This window comes from Solea solea, chromosome 8 (genome assembly GCF_958295425.1).
Source record: "Solea solea chromosome 8, fSolSol10.1, whole genome shotgun sequence".
Lineage (NCBI taxonomy): Eukaryota > Metazoa > Chordata > Actinopteri > Pleuronectiformes > Soleidae > Solea > Solea solea.
In genome coordinates this window covers 12898291-12923869 of record NC_081141.1, presented here as the reverse complement: position 1 = coordinate 12923869, position 25579 = coordinate 12898291, and the positions used below count along the sequence as shown (strand labels likewise).

The following is a 25579-nucleotide window of genomic DNA, read 5'->3' as shown; positions in this document are numbered from 1 at the left end:
TGTAATGTGTTGAAATACATTTTTTTTTTTAGGGGCAAGAATACGGATTTCAAACTCACAACTGGAAAGACTCGTTGAACTTTGCCGTCCAGCTGTTGTTCTTCGATTTTGTGGTGAACTTGCGCTTCTTGTCAGACAGGAAGGGCCCGACCATGGAGACTTCAACAAAAGGCCGGAACATACCTGAAGTCTGCCACTTAATGTCGTTCACTGCAATGACTGAAGGGAACAAGACATGAGAGTGTAGTAGTGTTGAAGATATTTGTTTGGCCCTTTATTTTGGTGTTATTTAAAACTATAGAGTGGCAGTATTATACCGTATGTCATCACTGTTGTCTGTTATATGGAACTTTAGTATGTTGTTTAAATGAACTAACCAAACACTGATATGGTATACATTTAATATATCACACTTTATTTTATTTAAAAATGACTGATGTTTCTTTTAACATGTGGAACTTCTGTTTTAATATACATTATTAAATTGAGGGGTATAATATAAACATTGTAAATATTTTCAAATATCTCACCTCTGATGGTGACCTTGCGTTCTTTCCCAGACATTATGTCGATCTGTAGGACTCCCTCTCCAATTGGCTTCTCAACCCCTGAACCTGTGCAACACAGCAACACATTAATAAACACAATTAGCTTCTCAGACAAACACTAATTATTCGCTTAATCTCACTGTTGCTGCAGTAATTTACTATATTTACAATTCAGCTTAGAACAAACATTTCAGTTAAAGCTGATAATGATAAGCTGGGAAACAGTAAAACCACCATCATTTATGCTTTCATCTTTAGTATATGATAAAGTGATCATTTCTCATTTTCACTACATTCTCCACTGAGATGTCTGAAGTGTCTTGTAGACTTACCCCGATCAGGTCGAATCTTTTCATTGCCAGTGATTCTGATGCCCATTCCGTTATGCACTGAGAGGACAGGAAAATAGGTTTGGTGAACTTCTTCATCAATTTGAACCACGCAATAGACATGTGACATAGTATATCCACACACACACAGTGTACGTATGTATATGTGATCACCTTGGGAGCGTTGTGTGGTGACAAAGGTCTTGATGAGAGCGTCTGTGCTCTGGGAGTAGAGTGAGAGAGCGTAACGCAGTGATGCCAGCTCAGGACTTTTCTCGACAAATGCCTTCTTCAGCCCGTTTCCTCCTGCGTGGAAATATTGCTGAAAGGAAAAGAAAAAGAATCATTTCAAAGAGTGAGGTAGAGTGTGAAGAGTGTGAACAGTCACAGTGAGTGTGACTGTTCAAATTATTGTCTTCCCTTCTTTAAGGAACTGTAAAGATGTCTCTGCGATTATGCAGGTATCCACCTACCTTGATGGTCTCGAGCCCGGCGTCGATAATTATGCACTGTTTGGGCGTCAAGGTTTTGGCTTCACCTCCTCCCTGCAGTAGTTTGCAGACATTAGACAAACTTTAGACAACACTCATATTAAATGAATAAACCCAAAATGAAATAGAAGCTCAGAAGCTCATAGAAGAAGGTCAGGAAACTGGGTCTGCAGAGGGTCTTGATATTTACGGCCACTTGCCCTCACTTAACAGGAGAAAATGCTCACATTATTGGCTGTTTTTTACTGATTGAAAAGTGAACAGCTTTCTGGTTCAGCAGCTCAGCTTCATCATCAGTGTTTATTTATTTACCCTATTCAAGTAACAGTCAGCCAATTTCATCTTTAAACCATGCAACATCTTGCATGACAGGTTGACAAGCAGCAGCGGCAAGAAAGATAATGTTGAACTTTGTACTGACATTTTAAAACAGGTTTAAAGGTTTGCTTTGTCATTAAGGTGTCTGATATTGACTTAGTGATGACAGCTTTTGTCTCTGCTTTGGCTTCAGTATGTGTGAGTTATGTAATGAATGGTCAGGTATCATCTGGCTTTACGGCGTCACCTTGAGATTGGAAAGTCCTTTAGCTGCGGTGAGGAGTTGGGCTCCCTGCAGAGAGAGAAAACGGAGGGGGTCATTGCATCTCACAGAGATTAGAGATGTGTACTTACACACATCAACCAGTAGATGATAGCATTGCTCTGACATACATACTTCATATACAGTACTGAATACAGTATATAATTATAGATTGGCTGCATTCCTTCCATGCAACATCACCTGTTTAACATGGAGACACTTACATTTTATCTTTATATGTAAATGTCATCATAAGCTGTTCCAGTGAATCTGTGGAGACTGTTGCAGTCAACAACTATTCTTTGATCATTGCTAGGGAAGTCACATAATGTCAGAAACAGTGTGTGTGCATTTCCCCTTCTCAATCACTGTCACTTCAGTTTCTCTCTTTATCAGTATTTAAACAAATCTGAACTTGCAATGATCATAAATTCAATTGTCAATATGTAAAAAAAAAAAACGAGAAACATGGATCACACACTGTTGTTCTTCTAACTTTGTGAGGACCAGTTTTACACCGATTGACTTGAATTTCAGCGATTTAGCTCATAGATGAGGGTTAGGGTTAAGTTAATTGTTATCCTGAAGGTTAACATGTAGGTTGCTCACCAGGCTGTCGTTACTTTGGGGCAGGATGATGGTTTTCTCGAGGCTGCTGAGAACAATTTTCCACAGATCCTTCAGAATCCTCTTCAACACCGTCTTCTCACAGATGTCAGCAAAGATACTGAGGCTGAGTCACAAACACAAACACACCAAACAGCTGAGTGAAAACAGCCAGCATTGTTCAGTGACAGTGTTGGTTAAGGTTCCTACTGCACCAGTGAGATGTTTACTGGAGAACCTGTGGCTTTAACCTGTGTACTGTATGTTTGTAAAGAGGTAAATATTATGTGTTCTATGTCAGAAAAAAGAAGACAGAGAGCTTCCACCAAGACTGCTCAGTTTCAGTGTCAGTGCAGTCCCGTGTCTTTTTTAAATAAATAAATACATACATTTGGAGGGTGATTGATATCTACCTAATTATTTCTTCCTTGGCCATAACCTACATCCCTAAAAAATGTTTTTTTTCCCCTTCTTTCCTCCTTTATTTTTTGAGTTATGCTGCTGACAAACAAACTCTACGAAAAACATAACCTCCTCAGAGGAGCTAATTATAAACGTTTGCAAACAAACAATATCCCCAATGTTATATTTACAACAAAAAAGAACCATAATCATAATCACTGAACTGAAACAACCACTTGTCTTGAGTGGTTTGCTGACTATAGTATGATTGCCGAGTATTGGCAAAAAAAAGAAGTCTGGCCTACTGACCCAAACCCTGTCAATTTTGACTTTAAGCATTTTTGATTTCCTCACCCAGGTCCACGGTCAACCAGCAAAATCATTAAAAGTCAAAGCACATCATTTCTGTGAGACTTATTTGTTGCAGTCTTACAACAGGAGCAAAATGTGTGCATCATGTCAGCCTCCACTTACTTTCCATCCAGGAACTCCATGAGAGGTCTCAGCATGACGTCAGCATCTGCTTCTGCAGAGTCATGCTTGGGAGGACCTTTGATTTGGTAGAGGATCTCAGCCACCTGACGCATGCAGCCAATGATATGAGCCTGGAAACTGGAGGAGAGGAGGCAGAGGTAAAGTCAAGAAAACATGTATTCACTAAAGACACAATGTGTGTATGTGTGTGTTTTACCTCTTGGCGAAAATGGTGCTGAAGTTGTCCAGGACAGTGTTCAGCTTTACTTGTAGCTCATTGAGGATGTTAGCTGCCTCTGTATCCATCTATGACAGAGAGACAGCGAGAGAGAGAGAGAGAGAGAGAGAGAGAGATGGTTATTTCATGGCTTTATTTTGGAAAGACAAAAACTGAAAATGTCACATAGACTGTAACAGACGTGCTGTGAATGTGCTGTGAATTCCAGATTTTATATAGTTCCATGAGCTCTTCTCCTGTTCTCAGCTGAAAAACCTCCCATGAATAAGTAAATAAAGGAAACAACTTATATTAACGTGCCACAGTCAATACAAACATCTTGCAAGTGTTTCAACTCAGTGCCTTTGAAAGATTTCTGGGCACAGAGTTGACCACATGCATGTAAAATCCAGTGCAGGTGCAGACAATTTTAGTACGAGTGTGTAACACCTGACTCATTTCTCAGTCTTAGCAGATAACACAATATTACTGAAGTGAGTGTATGACTTATGATGCGTGTGATCGTGCAGTGACGTGTGTGACGATCATATGCAGATTTGTACACGTGAACTGCAAAGATCCTGATGAAACACATTTTCATCCGAAAGGAGTTTGTGGCTATAGCGGGAAAAATGTGTGAATATCATTTATACCTCTTCAACCTACTCAGAGATGTCTAAAGGAAGCACTTCAAGCTATAAAGAACACAGCAGGCAATCCCTGAAGCTCACGCAACTTATTACTTATTACCAATCAAGCACCTGTAGACCGACAGCTCCCGTGTCTGTGTGAACTAAAACACTGATTTTGCTCTTTGGTTTTTGGCGTGGTAGAGCAGGGTTTCTCAATCCTGAACAGGATCTCAAAAGTGAAATGGTCAGCTCATCAGCAGGCTCTGCAGAAGCCTGATAACAACCCATTTATTTGAATCAGGTGTGTTGCGGCAACACAATCTAAAACATGCAGGTTAGTGGGTGCACAAGACCAGGATTGAGAAGCCCATGTCTAATGGAAGATTAAGATATCACAGACTTGAATGGATGAGCATTTTTGTTAAGTGGCTACAGTCTGTTTTTCCTTATGTCCTTGCTGGCAGCCATGTTTTCAGTAGGAGGGTGTCTGCTATTCCTCAGTGAATGGGGGAGCACCAGGAGTGCGCACAACACAACACAAATGATGTGTCAGTACCTGATACGATCACATTAAAAAAAACCTGACCTATCACTTCAGGTGTGATTGTTGTGTTGACAGGAATGCTAAAGCGATGATATAACAATCCAGTTTTAGGTCGGTATAAAAAAAAGTGGAAGTCCTATTCGTAAGGTGTAAGCCGTCATGAGATCCGGTGAGATGACAATCAGTGCCGTATCACCTGTAAAGCTACACTGTGTGAATGTTGGCACATTTTTGGGATCAGGCCGAATTTCATCTTAATCGTACATCGTGTAGTATACATGGTGTAACAAGCACAGATTAACCCCTCACACCCAGCTCTTAATCGGCTATCGTATGGTCAGATGAACATCAAACCCTGAGGGTATCGCACTGTTGAAGCAGAGCCACGAGCCGACTCACCTCAACCTGTAACGTGTGTGTGCACATACATTGTGAGAGTTGGACGATTGCAACAAATTGCACAGTGTATGTCGAGCTTTTACAGCGTGACAAAATCCTGTAGAACCTTTCTTGATGGATAGTTTATACCTTGACTCCGTTTCACAGCACCATTTGGATCCAGCAAGCATTTGATGATCTGCTCACGTTCACATGAGCACCTGGCTGGATTGGACATAAACTGGCTGAAACTTGTACATTTTTGTCATCCCTAATCTTCTTGCCTTAGTTGTTGGAGTGGATATGCATTTGTGCTTATTCATCATGGTTTCAAATTGTTTTGTTTTTAGCAACGCTTTGGGGTCATCACGCCAGAACAACGCAAAAATACTGAACAAAAATTGGAAAAGTGCATGTTTTTTCTTCAAAAGTATAGTCTGACAGGTAAACACATCAATTTTCCATGATTAGACCTCTCTGCTGGACGGTGTAAGTGTCTTTAAGCAACGTTTGAAACTACACATCTTTCATCTAATGAGATTTTTACGACGGGTCAACTAAAACATTTATCTTGCTTATGGGAGCATGGGGATCTTATGCAATTGCCAACGTACAGTCGCTCTGCCAAATGCAAACTAAGCATTTCTCTATTCAGTCAGAATAATTGAATAAAATACTTTGGTGGATGAACATGGCTGAACCTTCAGCTATGAGGAAAACTCAATCCACTTTTCAATTGCCAAAAGCGGAAACTACAAAGTGCAGTTTCCTGTTGCTCGTGTGGGCTGTGGGACGCCCTGATGAGCCTGGTAACAGACCTCAAAGGAACCCAAGTCCAAGCGGATAGACGATTGCACGAGAAGACATGCCAAATAGTCTTTGCATAAAGTGTGCCATCGATAATCGAGAAACTAAATTATTAGACAGAGGACGAATGCCATAGAATTTAATTGGACTAACGGAGGCTTGTGACTTTCAAGTGACAGTGTTTTAGTGTCTGGCATTTTAATTGAAAAGTGTTGCATTGAGTAAAGTGAACGGTTGGACTGTCCGCCCCGTGTCTTCAGTACAAGTGCGTTTTTGGTCTCAATCCAAAAATAAAATATGCAGCGGTGTTGGCTGCAAGTGTCAAGCAGTCAGACATATTTATAAGTACTTCAAGGTGACCGTGCACATAGATGACATGTATCTTTGGAAGAGTAATGAAAGCATAGAGCAACAGTTCTTTCCTCCACATATACTGTATATACACACCGGAATAGTAGATTAATCTAGTGAATTCACTGCTTAATAAAGTTTAGTCTTATGTTGTTGCCCTATCCGTGTCCTTATTAGTCAAATGGAGAGAAAAAAACACTCCAGTAAAATCTAATTTGGCTCTAAAAAGCCTCGCCACAGGATTAGATATTAGCACTATTTGTGTGTGTGTGTGGGCAATTGACTTTTTATCCATCAGATAACAATGATTTGAGGTAAGGGGTTGTTTTAATCAACTAATTCTTCAGATATGAAAAGGTACAGTATGTGTACTATAGTATTTTTTAGGCTGTTTCAGATGCAAACATAATACACTATGATGTTTTTTTTATATATATATACAAACTTCCCCAACACCTTTGTTTCCTTTTGAAACTGTCTGCCACTTCAATACAGTTTATTTTCCTTTTACCTCGTACAAAATACCTCTCTCTCTCTCTCTCCCCCTCTCATACACAAAAAGGCTGCACATACACATTTGCCTGAAATGAAAAGATAACAGAGTCTAACTCTCTAATCTCGCTCCAACACCCCAACTGTACCTGGTTTGTGGCGGCTGTGGCTTCAGTCTTTCCGGAAACACAGAAAGGAAAAACAAGAAAAGACACAAAAGTAAAAAGTAAAAGAAAAGTCACACAATACTGTAAAGGGTACAGATGATTCAAAACGAACAAAAACTATCATCACACAGACACAGGGATGTACTTTAAAAGTACACAGCAGGTAAAAATAGTATGTAAGGGTGGGTGATTGTCTGGTGGATTGGGTAATGAAGAGTGGGCGATTTAATCACAGTGTTTTGATTTAGTGCCTCTGGTTTAATGAGATTCTTCAAGACAAAGGGGAATGCTGACCTCAGCTGTGGAAGTTACAGCTGCACTGATGTCGTCTAGAAGAAAAGTCTCATTTCTTGACAGCTAAGTGAATGAATAATCAGACAACCAGCTTACAGACATAGATGTCCTCTCAAAATACGTCTGACCAAGACTTATTTGCAAACATATCATACTTAAATTGTACTTAAACCATTTTTACCCTAAGCATGCACTCTAATGTAGCTCCTCAATATGAATTGCACTGATCAAGCTTAGACAATACATATTTGGTATAAAGTCCAAGTACAAATACATAAAAGGGCCTAATACTAAAATTATGAAGCATACAAAATTGCACTGGCTCAGATTACTTACACCAAGACTGTTCTATTTTCCAGGTACTAACAAAAGTATTTATTTGCATTAGGAAGTCAGGAGTGACAGATCAGAAGTAAAAGCTCTACATAGGGGGAAAAAAAGGGACAAACTAACCTTGTTTACTTCCTCCTTAGACTGGTGAGGAAAAAAAACAACAAATTAAACTTTAGACAACTGCTGTTTTCAGCCAACAATATGCTTATCACATGCATACAAAGTCTTAATGAGCAAAGAGTTCTACTGTAAGAGTTCAAATCTGAAACAATAAAATGACAAAAAAAACATATTCTTGTATAAAAATTGCAATAAATGAACCTTATATTAAGTCAAGCACTGTCGTCTCTGTCAATTGCACAGTATTTTGGCAAATGGGAATGATTCTTAGAGCTGGATTCTAAAGTCTGAGTCATCAACTAATCAGCTCGCTATAATGGGGACAGCAGACAGAGCGTGGAGCTAAAGATGTGGTCAGATTGTCTGAATCATTGGACTCAAACTCATTTCAAGACCAACACACAAGTGTATGCAAACATGGTCACAGTGAGGAATGTTAATATGGTGTAGTTGGAGTGACTTCATTTGTTCATATGTGTAAAATAATTCATGCAACACATGCTGGAAAGTACTTTAGTGTAGTAGTGCGTTAGAAATAATGTAATAATACATCATGTACTCCTTAAAGCTAAAGATTCACATCATTATGAATTATGGAGGATAGTTTTCTTGACTGTGTTGGATTCACCTACAGAGGAATTTCAAGTCATATTACAGACGGCTGCCTTTGATATTGTTAAAGGAAAGACACAGTGATGCAGATTCATGTACGTACATGTCACCACTTTTCTAGTTCTGACCAACAAAGACGAACTTGTCTGAAGCACCCAAATAACGAACCATCTAGCAGAAGCCAGCTTTTATTTTACCTTGGATTAAAAGAAACTAGTCTTACTGGTTATTCCTTTGGTTCTGTTTTGGTCTGTTTCCAAGATTTCTTCAAAAGTGCACTCAAAGCGTCTCTGAGCCTTTGTTCACACTGGCAGAATATCAGATACTACAGAACATACTTTGGTGGTTGGACCTTTTATTTGGACTGTTGTTGAAGCCAACATTCTTTGCCACTTTCAGCCACTCACCTCTTTGCTCTTTGTGTCCTCCTTTGGGCGAAGGCAAGACAGAGAGAGTGGTTGAACAGAAAACTAACACAATTATTTTCTTTCATCCTCACACTCAAACCTAAGGAATGACCTAGCTTTTCAAAAACATTCAAAAGTTTGAAGTGCCTCTAAAATGACTGATAAGAGTGGGGTTTCAGTAAATGCTACGGGGGAACTAAAGAATATCTGAATAGATGTTTTTAAAAAAAAGTTAGGGGTGAAAACTTCTGAGCGGAGGTGAAGAGGACGGATGGACTATCAACAAACCTGCTTTTCTTTGTCTTTCTTCTCAGCCTGCAAGGACACACACATTTCTGAGTCAGCTACACGTGACAAAGTCACATATATTCCCACTCAACTTCATTCACACATTTTTACACAGACACAACCATCGGGTTTGTTTTCCCATGTTTGCTTCTCACTCCTCCAGGCAATGACTCACATATAAATAAAGCCTGTTGTTTCCAGCTGAAACCCTCATGGGTCTAGTTTGGCTGATTATCAGCTGATTTCACATTAAACTTGGACGTTCACGTTTCCCTCTCTGAGGCACGATCAAAACACTTGGCTGAAAAACAAGCCTTGGTTTCTTGAGAGTTTGTTGGCTTTATTAAATCAAAGTGAGATGGTAGACGACCCTCAAAGATCATAAATGTCTCAGATGAATCTGCAGTTTATCCTTAAAATCGCTAAGTAAGTTCACTAATGACTTGAGTTTGAAGGTGTGGTAATGTAAACACAGCTGAAAGGAACACCTGCATATTCCCAATTCTTTATGGCTCATCAATGAACTCCACAACTGTTGGATAAAGAGGCGAGAGCGATCGGCGTGAAAGGAAACAGTAGTTTCATAATCAGATGACAATTCTGATGAAGATCAGCATATGTACAAGCACACAGACGCACCTCGAAATGAAACAAACACAACTATTTTTCATGAAGCATTTTCATATCAAACACACCTTTTCCCTCATAGACTCAGACTGAGATGTGAAAACAGGGAAAAAAAAGACAAAATGACACAAATGTTAAGAAAATACAAAGAAACATGTTTCACTGAAAATGAAATATTACTTTTCATTGCTCACCTTTTCATTGTCATTCTTTATGAAATGGAATAAAAGAAAGATGCATTAAAACAGAAAAAAAACAGAAGGAAAAAAAAATCAAATTCAATTAATTGATGATGGAAATAAAAGGTTGTGTATTCTTGATTTGACACACTCAGATGACGACAGACACAAGGAATACATTCAGACAGCAGGAGAGAAGAGAAATGTCTGAGAAATCAAAGTAATGAAACCAAACGCTCCTCTGCTCCTCCTCACTGTCCTCACACACACACAGGACTCATCCTCCGACGCTTTAACAGCTGCTTCAAAAAAACCCCTGTCTCCTCAACACATAAAAACTGAGCTCTAATATATATTATTATTTACTCTTATTGTTATTAATTCTGCAGGATTTTTAGCTGTCTCACTGTAATATAAGACAATATTTATCTTTACAGCATGATGCTAAAACATATTGTCATCTGGTAAAACTCTGTTAACTTAATGTTTAGTTTACATGAAAAGGATCAGTGACCTAAATGTCCACTGTGTAATATTTTGGATGGTTTAGTCTTTTATATGTAATTTAGGTCGGGGCCGTGCTTGTTTCCACAGCAGCCCAAATGGAAAAAATAGGCCAGATACATAAAGTGACGAAGAAGAGGGAAACTTACGAGAGAGTGCGGAGAGTTATGAAAGTGTGTTTACATCCTTTTGGATATGTGAGGGCCACCGTAGTTCCTCCACTTGTTGCAATCTGAAGTCTCACCATTAGATGTTGCTAATTCGTACACACTTTACCTTAAACTGTCTCCTTAAACACCCTCAGAAGGAAGAAGACTAGCTGGGCTGTTATGTGTACTTCTTTATGGTTTTCACAGACCTTACAATACAACCCAGTCTAATTCACACAAAACACCACACAACAACGCATACAAGTCAATGTTCTGATTAAATGAAGGTGTCCAGAACTGACCGACCAACCTTTTGCTCTGTCTCCTTATTGTCAAGCTGAGGAGGGACAGGATGGGACAGGACAGGACATGATGGGACAGAAAAGGACAGGAGTCCATGGTTTTGCTACCTTGAAATCTCATTCACATCCATATATTTGCAACTGCCTATACAACCTATCACACAACGGAAGCCTCAACATCTTCAGGTGAAATAGTAATAATATTATTATTAGTTTATTCCTATGGCGTGTATCAACTCAAGGTCTCCTTCAGGATCTGATAAACATTTGTAAGTTGTTTGTGTTGTTCAGTACATAAGAGTGCTGGGATGTTACTTGTTTTGCACCTGCACCTGTTGGATTGGCCTGAGTCATGCAGCATCCCTCCCCTCGCTCCCCCCTCATTTGTAAAAAGACTTTTAAATAACTTGCCAAATGTAAGAGAGCACTTTAGAGACAAGACAAGTCACTGAACCTCCAACAATATTTTATGTAGCACACTGGCTCAAAGAGAGGCAGACACACTCTGGAAGCAGTTTATTTTTAGAACAGACGTTTTGAGTTCACGACTTCTGCTCAACAGTCTACACACACACACACACACACACATGCACGTTTGTACTGCTATCTCAGTGAGGACACTCATAGACATAATGCATTCCCTAGCCCTTACCCTGACATACACCTACTTCTAACCCTAGCCCCAAAACCATGTTTTAACCCTTACTGAGGACCAGCCAAAATGTCCTTCCTAAGTTCAGCTTTTTTAGTTTTCACAAAGACAAACATACAAGTACAACCATTGTCTTAAATTAATATGGACAGCTGAGTCTTAACCCAGTAGTAAGTAGTCTATATCTAGAGCTAAAGTCCTTAACGTGTGAGTTTTTTGTCCTCATATTGGGACAAATACATAATAGGCCTGAAGCTATACTGAAGCTTTACTGTTGAAGGCTCTCACAGACACACCTAACCACAAAAAAGCATGTCACCAAATTTATCCAAACTTTAATAAACCGTCGACTCTAAATCCAACTCAGTCGTCAGACCTCACTCTCCGTGATTAAAACACACAGTCATGATGAGGATGCTCTCACAGGCCATCAAAACATCCCTTCATTAATTATTCATCTGTAAATTAAATACAAATATAGCAAAGTAAATATGAGTGATGAAATAAACAGCTCTTAAAAGCCGTGTTCAGAGAGCAGCAAGTGTTCTTCAGGCATTCACCGTGGGATCTGTTTACATAAATAATTTCCCCCTTTCGCTGCAGTCAAAACAATATCTGATTTCAATTAACCTTTCAAGCTTCCACACAACAACTGCTGCAATTAGTGCGCCTGGTAAGTGCAAACGTGTTTAGATTAAATTACCCTGCGCACGTTAACACCACTGACATTTTTGTGCTCAGACATCACTGCTTTCAGAACAGTTTTTATCTTTTATATCTTAATAAATATAGCGAAAACATTCAGTCTATAATGCATGTGCCTCTTCGCCATCACATCCCATCGAACATCTGTTCAGAAAGTAATAACTTCAGCCATTAACCAGAACAACTGAGCCTCTGCTGCACTTTGTGTTCCTTCACCTCTGTTGCTCCCTCGCATGCCAAAGACTCCCCACAGTCAGTGGTGACAAACACAGTGATTTCAAGAAGCCATTTAGTGGAAGCTAAATACAACTGCTTTATACACAATCAAATTCAATTATCTGTTAAACTCAGAGGCTTTAAGGACTTTCTCAACATCAGGTTCATGAAGAGATTTATCAACTGTGAGAAGCAGATGAGGAGTTCAAAGGGTAAAAGTCACTCGTTAGCATGTAAAAAATACACTTTTCACCATGACGACGTTATGACTTTGTACGTCGCCATGGTAACATCACTTTAAAGTATATCCAAACCTGTTAACACTCCCGGTACAGACAGATCACACCGACTGAAACCTGAGTCATTTCTCAGGACTGTGACATGAGTCAGCATAATAAAGAGCATGAAATGTTTAAATAGATCAGTGGAATAATTCTGCTGTTCGCCACGTTCCATGTGTCTGCTCTAGTTTTGAAACAAACACAGAGAGTGTTTATCACACTGAATAAACACATAATACATATTAAAACTGCTGTCACTGCTGCTCAAATAACATCAGATATAAAAACTACATCCTCCAAGTTTGTTTAGCACCAGACAAAAGACTAAAAATACTCAATCAATAACTTGATAATAGGTTATAAACCCTAAGCCCTATATTTACTAATTAAAAACTTATTTCCAGGTATCAGTTTCTTCTCATATCATCTTCAATTAACTTTATTCATGTTGCTTCTTAATATCAATATGTACATTATATTATATTACTATTAGTTTGTTGTCACCCGTATCTACTTATTATTTTATTTTTCTGTCTCTAAATAGGTTTTAAAGAGCCACAAAAAAGACAGAAATCTCAAATAATATCTGATATGTCCTAATAATGACGTTTTGTGATCAGTCTGCAGATATAAATGTGCTTTACTTACACATTTTACTAGGATTACTAAGAAAAGCTAGAGTTAAATTTAGCTTAAGCTTAATATATGATGTGTGGTGTGACATCACCATATAAATACTAAGATTAAAATGATATACTGTTAAAGGTCTCAGTAAAATTGAATGCTATGATTGTTAGTATTTCCGTCTCCAGTTCTGTCTTACCTCAGATCCGTCTGAGTCTGAGCAGCAAGACTATAGTAAATGGACAAAACATTAAGAAAAGAAGAGAAAACATGGGAAAAAAAAGAATGAGATGACATTTGAGGACACAATGAAAAATTAAAACTAAGCAGCAATGAGCACAAATCCCTCTCTCACCTTGGATTCCTCTGACTGGTGGCCATGAAGTAAGCAACCACGGCCAAAAACCAAACAAAAAACAGAGACAATTGATGAATTAACAAAAAATGGAGTGAGTCTTTTTTGTGTGTGTGATAATGCAGCCTACCAACCATGTCATCATCCACCTGTTCATTGTCAGAGATGACCTGGTAGAGATGCAGGTGAAGGTACAGGAATAAAACACACACAAATGTAAGACAACGTAATTATAACAAAATGTGACAGTCTTATAGGAAACGACAGGTTTTCACGGTTGGATTAAGCTGTTGTCGCGCTGAAACAATTAACTCAATGAGACCCAAATTTATGCTAATCATATTATTGCCTCCAAAATGTCTGCTCAACATAAGATAACGCTGACTTGTTATGACAGTTATTATGAATTTGTTTTGTCACCAACACCCTTAAAGTTAAGCAACAGGACGCACCCTAACCCCACCACCTCTGACACAAAAGATGGTGAATTATTTGATCTTATTTTATTTAATTCATTGGAAAGACTTTGTACTTTTTCTGCATAGTTTTCAATATTGTCATTTGATCGTATTTATTATTTTTTACCAGTCAATGACCACAGAAATGTGGTCCAATGAGAGTAAATGATCTGCAGACAGGTTCAAGAATACTGAAAGTTTTCTCCAAGGAGTGGAGGTCGTCATGGAAATACTTCCATGGATATACTTTTGACTATACAGTGTACACAATTTGTGTAGATAAATCTCACTAACTCAAACCTAAAATAGCAATACTTTTCTTGGACAAGAGCAGCAGATTATTAAGTAAACCTGACGTCAGACACTCTAATCTCCCTCAGGAAATCTGTGATGCCACAATAACAATACATGTGGTATTGAGTTTAGACTATAGTGTGTTTTTCTAATTTTGTCGACTCACAAACTGTTAAACTGCTGTTTTACACTAAAAATCACTCCATTCAAATCTGATTCTGAGCTTTCAGCTTGTAACGGACAAACAAAATGACCCACCTCTTCATCACACTCCTCAGGCTCTTCCTCATTCTCAAGCTTTTAGAAAGAAGCACCATCACACACACACACACACACGTACACAAATTAAAAACCCCCAGTATTTCTTACACATTCTATCAGGTAGAGAGACAACAACCTGGGAGTCGAGGAAGGAGAAGGAGGAGGAAAGAAGGTTATATTTGATGCCTTATAGGTAAACTGGGATCAACCTAAAAATAAATACACAGAGTGATGTGGAAGAGGGGGTTTGACAGTTGTGTTCAAGGAGTAACAAGGAAGCAAGGGCAAAAAAAAAGAATAACCTCCACATACCCTCTCCTCCTCAGCAGTTAACTGTGGAGACAAACACAAACACACACTTGCGTGAAATAATTCAAGGCCAATGATTATACACTCTGATCACCTGCTACACTGTTAACAACTTAATCCTCCATCAGCCAAACACATTTTTTTTAATTTCTAAAATCTGTATCCGATTTTTTGTGATATTACATATGAGCATGTTTACTTCTATTCAAGTAAAGTTTCCCAATCGCTTGGGAGAGAGAGGAGGGACACGTCTGTCATAGAGGACACAGACTGTCCTTAATGCTCATATGTACACATTTCCTTCATATCAATCTTTCATATCTTAGATTTCCGTCACTGTAAAGGATGTTATCACAACATCCTTCACACAATATAATGCTTCAATCACAGGTTCAAGCACTTTCAGCTATTATCCAGTGATATGAGTTCTGCACATCCAATAATCACCCCATGCCACTTCACAATATTACCCCTCCGCTACTATTATCAAGGCCACATGATCAGGGATCTCCGAAGGGCTGCTATTTATAGAACGCCATTGCTATACATCTCTCACATTGCAGAGGTCAACATCAAAGTCTTAAGAACAAAGAGTCTGGTACGTTTCTGGTCTGCACATGAAGTCAAGTCTGCTGCTGCTTCTCCTGGTTGGAGCTTCTAAACACAAATACATATAAAATAGATCCATCACAGTAATTAGTTCACATGTGAAGGATAAGGCAAGGTGACCCACATCCGTGGCTGTAGTGTGGCGTACCAAGAAGTTCACTTGTCTCCAGTGCACGATTTCACTGGCTCAGACACAGGTGTTGCATTAGGTGAGAAAACTGTCTCATTTTCCTTTTCTCGTTTTTTAAATTTTTTATAGGTAATATAGGAACTCTGGTGTCAGTGTGAGTGAAGCAATTTCTTGGAATCTCCTGCAGCATGATCTAAAAACTTGATCACATTGTTTTTTATTACTTGTATTATTATCTGTCAATAGATTAAAAAAAATAATTAATTTCACATTTTGAGATCTGTCAATCTAGATGAATCACGATTAAAAGTTTGCTTTTCTTCAAATGATTACATTAATTAGTAACCATTTCAAAGAGACTCAGGCCTATCAAGTGCCAACCAGGTCATCTTAGAATAAAGGCTCAACATGGATGACTGTCGTCCTGTATGCAACAGAGAGAGTGTGGAAGAGTCAGCCACGCAGCGTACGTGTTCAAATGGAAGTCTCCAGGCAGAGGATCGCAACTTCCAGTCATTGCCAACAAATTGTGCCGTGGCACCCAGGTAGCGTTTGTTTTATCGATGACTGTCGCTTAGCTTCTTAAAATGAAACCTTCCGCCCAACAATCCCTCGCTACTCTCCTCTTCTGTCTCTCATATCTGACTGACTGCAGGCGCGGATAATTCCCAGCTTTCATGTTAGAGGCCAGCGCACACCAGAAGTAAACACACTTGCGTTCACTTTAAATTACTTTATCGCATTAATCACGGCTGTAATAATCACAGTGATTAAGGTGTTAACTTTGACGGCCCTAGTTTTTAAGTCATTTATTAACTTCTATGTATTTTAATGTGACTGTACAGCACTTTGGCAAATCGTGTTGCTTTAAAAGTGCTTCATAAATAAAATGGGATTGGACTCCACATGCCAGTGCAGATACTTTTCTCCTAGATTCAGCCAGGTTTAGCTGACACTTTCGCTGTCATACAATTTTCAAGTGGATATATAATGTATAACATTTTAATGGTCCATTATTTTCACCTTGCCGTCAAAATATGCTATTCAATATAACATCAACACTGACAAGAACAATGTACGACAACAGTAAAAGAAAAACACAACTACGGAGAAGCCGTCCGAACATCGTTGAACATCATTTTGCTCCACAAGACAGATTTCAAGCTTATTAATGGGCAGTTACTCCTTCATTTCAATAAATCTGAAGTCCAACAGTGTTGACGCTGTCACTACTACTACAAACCGTATAATAAATGTTGAAATATAATACACTATATTTTAATGCCATTAATATAAAACAGATGTCTTTTACATCCAGTTTAATGAAGATGTTTTTTCTGCTGCAGACGATGAGCAACAATCATAAACTGTAAACAAACTTTTATCTCTTTGTGTTCATCTCCTGCTGCCAGCAGCACTTTGTCCCCGTGAAGACACAAGTGAAGACAAATATTTGAAAATGCAACATAACAATAAACTGGAATCCAAAACTGAATAATCCATGAGGGGACATTAATTATTCGCCTAATAAATAAATAAAATATACTGAACAAAATGCACTGATGTTGACTTATTGGCTCTTTCATTGATGGACCGCAGTGAGTGTGAGAGTAGATGGTTGTTTTTTCTTTATGTGGCCATGTGATGGACTGGTGACCTGTATTTCACCCTGTGTCAGCTGGGATTGGCACCAGCATCTCCTTGTAACCCTCATGTGGAGGATAAAGTGGTAGAAGATGGATGGATGGTTGTTCACTGCTGCTCACTCAGTCACTCAGTAATTACTTGCTCCACTGGATTCAGCCACTGATGATCATTTCTCATTCACCAAGACCCAAAATAATGACATTCATTTTCAATTTTTACCACACAGCTCATTAATAAACTTTAAGTGAACAGCAGCTGTGTTTACACACGTCTGTGTTTCCCCACCTGTTTTGCTCCCATTGACTCAAACATCTTCTCCAAAAGAACCCTCATCTGCTGGATGTTGTTCATCAGCACGCACGGCTGGAGGGAGTTAGAGGAGGTGAATAGTAGAAAAGAGAATACAAAAAGAGAAAGAGAGTTACAGAAGGCAATGAAAGGAAGTTAAAATATTCAAACAAGTAAACAACAGAGAACAGATAAGTTGAAGAGTGTTTGGTAGTAAGAAGATGTTTGGTGAGACAGCAGTACTCACTATCTTCTCCTTCTCGCAGTAGGAGGGGAAGCTCTTGGACAGCAGGGCACAGTACTGCAGCAGCACTTTGGTGATCGTCTGGAAACAAGACATCAGACACATTGGGACAGTCTTTTTTTGAGTCGAAGGTAGTGAATCTGACAATGTATTTTTGTTGTTTAGGTCAAAAACGGAAGAAATATCAAATATTCACGTTAGAATGATACATATTTATCTAACATTTCATTAAAAAAACAGCAGCAGTTTGTTAGAAGTGTTGTGTTCAAATTGCAAATGACCCAACATTTCATTTTCATAACTAAAGGCTCCACATGGTAGAGTATGTCTTTCTAAATGCAAATCATAGTATTTTTATATCAGAAATCTTGGCTTTTCACTTCTGGTGCGACGGTATTTCCTGATTCATCCTGCACTCAGGGCTGTTTACTAGTTTTATGTTCAATGATATAAAGCTTTCCTTATTTTAATTTCCCCCCAGTGATTTTAATTTTGCCAACCAGTGGAGAGGGACCAGTGGTCCGCGAATACTTGGCTACATTGAGAGGTGTAGGCGAAAGTGTTGGCAAGACATCCCCACCAACAGAGAGCAGCCTGTTATCATTACCGTTCATGCTTAGCTGTTATAGTCACCGTCAACGCTGCCGCTGCAGGGGCATGACACACATTCAGCACTAATGACAGCTGCAATGGCCAATAAAAATCAACTACACCACTGTGCGATACACACCTCAAGTCCTTAAGTTGGAAGATACAACTGCCTTATGCAAACTGATGTCTGATGATTCTTCAGAGTATTCAATGTAAGAGAATTAAAAGAACAAAAACCAGGGAGTCTAAAGGATGTCAGAGCTGAAACTGTGTGTCTAATGTGTTTATTGATCCGACAATAAATCTTAGATGTTGTGTGGGGCACACATGGGACATGTTCTTCTTCAGAAAAAGATGAAATAGAGACATTTAGAGAGGAATGAGGCAAACTACAGCTTAAAGAGCGAAGAGAGAGAGAGAGAGAGAGAGAGAGAGAGATATTACTATGAGTGGAGCAAAGTGGACATGGAGTCAAGGGTTGGGGACAGAGATGGACATCTGAGAGTGATGGCTTACATTAGCCATTCTTTATTTAATGAGTCCTACATTGATCGAGCCAAAGCACCACAAACAAACACACACACACACAAGCGTGCGCGTGTATGCACACGCACACACACACACACACACACACACACAGAATATATCTGCACACAATTCTTCTGCAGTGAAAGGTTTGTTAAATTTAATGGCTCTGCCTAAAAGCAACTGCCTTAAATTACATTTGAAGGTTCAGTTCCTACAAAACACAACACAGTGCAAACTGTGCACAAGCAAGAAGCCACTGGTCAGTGTTTCAGAGGAATACATGATTCAAGAAGGTCAAAACTGACACTTTAAAGCTGTTGCCCAGGAACATAGGGTAACATTTTTTTAATTTGATACCAAATTTATAGCATATTGGTACACAAATGGACAAAGACTTGAAAATCTACTTGTTAATCGGCAAATTATGATGCTATAGGAGCTCTGACTTACACACAGTGGCTTAACTTCTTGAACAAAAAGTTGTTAAAGTTATCTGGTCTCCTCATTACTGGAACCACATGGTTACAACTACACTCCTGAGAGTAGTTTACAACCATACTGCACTACACCAAGAATACAGGCCCATTAAAACTCTCCTTGAAGCGTTGGTAGCACTGCAATATAACGAGAAGATGGAAAATGCAAATACTTGGCAACTTTGCTTGAACATTTACTTGAATTAGTAATTGATCCACTTAAAAGACCAATCGCAGCTACAGCTGTGCTTATAGCTCACCTCCACTGTGTCAAGACTGTAGTGTGTAGCTTTTAAATATAAATACATGTTCTTTAGATTCAAACTATTGTCAAGTGAATTCACACAATGCTTATTAACAGCAGATTAAAGGGATAAATACTTCTTGCCCCCACCTGCCCCTGTGCTGCCATTGTCTGATAGTATTTCTTGACAAAGCCAGCATACAAATAATGTAACAATGCAGCTCTGTATTCTGACTAAATGTTTAATGGTTAAATAGTTTACATTTTTTTTGCGAGTTAAAAAAAAAAAAAAAACTGTACATAAATAAGATGTTTGATAAATATACTGTAGACATACAGTACCTTGGCAAAGCGTCTGTTATACTGGGCCACCACTGTGGGGTCAGGACAGTCTAGTTTCTTGATGATCTCAAAGCTCTGGTTGAGCTGCGTGAAGATGTCCACCACCGAGCTGGAGAAGAGAGCGTGCTCAGATGTCTGCTGGAACTGCAGGTGGAGAGAGACACGTCAGTATTTAACAGTAGCATTCTTATTTCCTGTAATCCAAACAGCAGCGTCTTTACTGACTCGTGCATCACATCCTTCTCTGCCGTCTTGCAATCAAATAATTACTAGTACAACACTATTTTCCAGCTACTGTGTTAATCACTCCACAGAAATCAGGACATTCTGACCATGACTACATGATCATTCACTTGTGACATTGGTGCTGAAGGAATGGAGGACATATTGCATGTGTTGCCACAGATGCTGTAGATTCATCAGCTAAATGGCTTAAATGGAAATGGAAATTGTGCCCTGAGGGTTGGTGTGATAGTTTGTGGCAGTTAAGAGGGTTGTGCCTCATGATTGAATCCTTGTGTTGTTTTAGAAACCTACAGTATATTGATCTATATCTGGGTCCTTAAGAGCCAACGAGGCGGATAAGCACTTAAGGTCCTCACTACGATCCATCTGTAATGGACTCCTCATAAACTCCAATGAGGTGTGCCATTAGGCTACTGGAGCGATACAGGTACAGCATATGTGTGGAGTGTACTGAGTAAGAGACAGAATCTTGATGCACAAGATGTATACTTCTGTTTGAACCTGACCTGAGCCTGAAAGTATGCTAACCAAACCTGTTTTTGTGGTTAATAAGTTTGCATTACCTTTTTTATGGCAGACAATTGTTATCAAGACTACAGTTTTTTTCTGTTTACAGACGAATGCAGAGAAAAATGACAGCAAATACAAACACAGACATGAAATACAAATATAAATATGGCAAGAACCACGTAGTGTAACTGATTCAAAAGACAGTATTTGTCTGAATTCTGCCTGAAGGAAGCCGTCAGCCTTGGGTTTGACGTCAATACTGTAATGTGTTGACAAACTTTTGTGACCCAGTTCACTGTAAGTATTGTGACAAGAGCAAATTTGTGCATAACATTTCTGACTATTATTACTGTCATTTCTGCAACAACCAATCTTATTTTGAATAGGTAAACCAATCACAACATCTGAAAACCAGTATGAGGAGCCAACATATGTCTAGAATACAATAGAATAGATTATTTGCTAAAAGACATATCAATAATACAAGCGTACAATACATTTTGTATATATACGGTATTTAAAATTTTTCATTTTTTTATGTCTTGTTTAAATCATATCCTTTTTTTTTTTTTTTTACTGATTATCTATTTTACTATCTGCTCTGCTGCTGTAACATTGACAATTCTCCCATTGAGGGAAGACAAGAGGATAACATTATGTTAAGAACTGGTCTAACGAGAGTCTCCTTTACATCATTTTCTTCAGTTTTTTTATAGCCTGAAGTATAGTTGCTTTAAAGGATTGTGCCTTTTTCTTTTTTTTTTAGGATTTTTCAAACTTTTAAACTTTTTTCCCCCTACATTTTACATTTGTAAGTCACCTTCCATCATTTCCATATCCTCTATTATCCTCCATATTCCTCCCTGTATTAACAAAGTGGCCCAAGTGTTAAATAACATAAATGTCACATTTATGCAAGATCTGTGTGGTAACACATCAGACATAACAGCTGAGGTCATAGACATAATGTCTTATCTCCACCAATAGAGGAGACAGAAAATTGTTCCTGTTTTTTTCTGTTTTTCTTTTTGCCTTAATTGAATTATGGTGTCTGCTGAGCCAATGTCAGGAAATGAGGAATTGAAATTGCAGAGCACATTGCTGAATATTATTCGAATGGAAAGACGTCTGAGGCTCCAGTAAGAAGAGATCATTAAACTCTAACTCCAAGTCTCCCAACCTAAATCGTTTAATAAGACATTTGTCCCTACCCTACTAAAACTAATAAAAAAATAACATTAAATAAATGACTAAGACTTTTATGATGTGACAATGGTAGTGTAAATGTTTAAAGGGTTAGAAAATAAAAAAATAAATAAACATGCAGTTAAGGATATGTCATAATGTTGGTTGGTTATAGGAAGAAACTCTATATCTAGTGGAAATGGAAAACAAACATTTTAATATTTTATTTTATATTTCTATCAAACTCTGGCCTCCTCCCTCACAGACTTTGTCACATGACTTCCTCCTCTGATTACTGCAAGCACGAGACTGCTGAATCACTTGGACATAAACATACTGCAGACATTGTGTAAGAAAAAGGTCTTTTTAAAGCAAATAATAAGCAGTACAAACAGGTATAGACTGCAAACGCTCATAGATTAACAGTTAACTGCAATTTAAGAGCAAAAACACAACAAGTGAGTTGTTCGATGTGTTTGTTGTCATGTTTCTGTCTGCCTGATAATAGCTACTGTTGATAGTTTTGTGTACACTGGTGGCACAAAAGGAATAACAGATAAGTGCTGACTCGCGCGCACGCACACACACACACACACACACGCACATGCACTCGCATAACGTTTCATTTCACAGATTAGACCAAGGCTTGCACCTCCAGTATGTGTTAAATTACAGCCTCTGTTGCAAAAAAAAAAACCCTTCAAAGAACTCAACAGAGTTTCTTTCCTATTATATAGTTAAATTTTTCAAACAATATTCTGAATTTGGCCAGATATGTTCCTGTATCTAGTAAACAAAGAACAAATGTGTTGTCCTCATAATATTTAAGGAGCAGATTTCTGCTCATGGAAAAACAGTTCTAACCACAGTCTTTTCTCGTCACCTCACCCCTTCTCTCTTGTCTCGCTCCAGTGCTCCATGCATGAACTCCATCGACACGTCCTCGTTCTCACCCAGCCAGGCCAGGACAAACTGGAGGAACCACCTGGAACAACAACAAGACTAAGATCAACAATAAATGTGACAGAACTTATTTTAGTCTGTTGAAATCACCATCGTTTGGATAAAGGATTATTATGAATTAAAGCTGCGCTGCGTAACTTGTTTGTTTGTATGTTGTGTCCTTCACCTGGAAAACCGGCTCCGTCAAGCAATACTATCAAACCTGACTGTGATAGTGTTTGTGTGCATGCCATTTAGCTGACACGGGCATTTCTTTGTGTTTTCAGTCATAATCCAAACTGTTTGCAGCCTAACCTTACAAGCACAAACTAGCAGAGTGCTGCTGTTGCCTCTGTTTGTGTTGACATAAAATGAATCTCTTGTCGCCCGGCAACATGAGTTCTAAACACTGCTATACTTATATAGATGCATAGACAAATAAAAGGAGTCATGTGGAGCTGATAGGCTTAATTCATTTGACAATGGTTCGAATACAACAGACATCGGTTCATATTTACATGCCACGGCTTTAATTCTTTAGCTTTATTAAATTATTTACTTTTTTTATATATTTTTTCATTGACTGGTTTTATTACATATCTTTTTTACCACAGATAGACATTTGTGAATTAAAATCACCTAATAACCTGTAAATGATGAGGTTGCTCTTGTCTGGAGGAGAGGACACAGGAGGCGTGCGTGAATGTGTGAGAATGTGTGAGAATGTGTGAGAATGTGTGTGTGAGTGTCTTACGCTGGGTACTCAGGCACAGTGTCTGTGAAGGCAGGCAGGTCCTTCACATACTCGTTGTAAAGCCACTTGACCTTGAAGTGCAGATTCATGTACTCCGCAGTCTTGCAGAGCTTATGTTTCTCATGTTCTGTAAAGATGACAGTGACAGACACACACAGAAACACACAGATTTACACATCTATAACACAGAAGCCCAAGCCAAACCTTAACCGCAATCTCTACCGTAACATAATTCATGTGTAACCTGAAACCACAACTTTAACAACATTTTATCTCATTAGGGGCTTTAAAACCACACACACACACACACACTTACACACACACAGTCTTACCAGCATAGAAATCAACTCCACGGATGCGAAATGTGACGGGAGCTGAGATGGCAACAGAGTTGTGAGAACAACCAATAAGAAGTCAGAAAAAAACAAAAAAAACAAGACAGAGATGGAAAGGGAAATAATACTAAATAACAAAAAAGTACATACTCTCGAGGAAATGGAAAAAAGACACAGACAGAAGAGTCTAAAGAAGTGAAGGGATCAGTCTCAGCTATTTCTTTATGACTAAACATTTGATCTGAAATATAAAATAATGAATTATCTACGAGCTGGGATCTGGGACACAAGAGTTTCAAGTCTTACATGAGACACATGAGACTCAAACAGAAATTGTACTCGCATATAATATTTATCAATTGTACAAATCGCTCTGAGGAATAATACATACTTGCTTTAAATAAAAAAAAAAAACAAAGATTAAAACTACATCAACTTTCACTCCGGACCAAAAATCTGTCATTTCAACTGATATTAACATCTTTTGATTAATCAAGCATTAATAATAAGAGCCTGTTTTCACCTTGGAAAATTGGAATTAATTCCAAACAGCCGGAGAAGTGAGAAGACACTGATTTAATTCAACAGCCTGAAACAGGGAAAATGATTCTCCTTCAACATGTGCTTTTGATCAAAGCTTTAAATTCCACTTTTGCTCCCGCTGAGCAGCTCAGGTATAAACTGAGTGTGGCTGTGCAGCTTAGAGGCATAAGATCAAGAAAACAGGCTCCAAAGCCTTTCAACATGTACTTCTTAGACTTATTTCATATTTTTCTAGTTTGAGTCTCATATGATGTCAGTCGCTCTGACTCTCTAACCCTTATCTGTGACTCAACATGGATAAACAACCAGAAACCACAGCAACTCTAGCAGTGCTGGCTCGTCTGACTCGATCTTATCAGCTACAATCTATCTCACCATTGTTCCAGCGGTAGTGATGGATTTTATCCAGAACTAGAAGAGAGTCGACGGAGTGAAGGAAACAGAGTGAGAATGACGAGGGAGTGAAACAAAGGTGATAGTCTCGTGACAGCTGTTACTTTTTCTCACAGATGCACACACACACACACACACACACACGTGCTGTATAGAGACACACAAAGTCTCACCCTCCAGAGCGTACTTCATGTCCTGAGCGAACAGCATCCACATGACCTCAGCGCTGACTTTACCAACATTGAGTTCCTGAGGAAACCTGAAAGAGAGGAACAGTTATACAGGAATAGTTCTTCTTAATTGAGTGCTGTTGTACTGGAAAACCAGCAAGTCATGAGCATGAGGGCACAGATATCACAGCCATGCTCTGGCAAACAAAAATAGTACCATAACTGTTGCCTGGCAACACTAACAATGAGCATTTCTTGCATGCTACACCTGTTATGTCCACTACTTTGATTCATGTACATGTATGTCTCTATTAGTTGTGCAAACAGAGAAAAAAAAGTGTTTTTTTGAGAGCTGTTTTGGTGTTTTGTGTAAATCTGGTGAGTTTGATCTGACAGTTCACTGCTCCATCGTTT

At 38.7% G+C, this 25579-nt stretch overlaps 1 protein-coding gene across 1 annotated transcript in view; it reads right to left on the bottom strand.

Moving 5' to 3' along the window:
* LOC131463829 (uncharacterized) overlaps nt 1-25579 on the bottom strand; it is a 136821-nt gene that overhangs the window by 3581 nt on the left and 107661 nt on the right. Inside the window, exons 31-45 of the mRNA XM_058635881.1 lie at nt 25169-25254; nt 23725-23851; nt 22917-23013; nt 20088-20231; nt 17910-17987; nt 17660-17737; nt 3648-3736; nt 3431-3568; nt 2558-2681; nt 1934-1978; nt 1351-1422; nt 1052-1199; nt 881-937; nt 531-614; nt 60-219 (exon numbers count right to left, since the gene is read on the bottom strand). Of these exons, the coding sequence (XP_058491864.1) occupies nt 60-219; nt 531-614; nt 881-937; nt 1052-1199; nt 1351-1422; nt 1934-1978; nt 2558-2681; nt 3431-3568; nt 3648-3736; nt 17660-17737; nt 17910-17987; nt 20088-20231; nt 22917-23013; nt 23725-23851; nt 25169-25254 (1527 nt within the window). The remainder of the gene's footprint in view (nt 1-59; nt 220-530; nt 615-880; nt 938-1051; nt 1200-1350; nt 1423-1933; nt 1979-2557; nt 2682-3430; nt 3569-3647; nt 3737-17659; nt 17738-17909; nt 17988-20087; nt 20232-22916; nt 23014-23724; nt 23852-25168; nt 25255-25579) is intronic.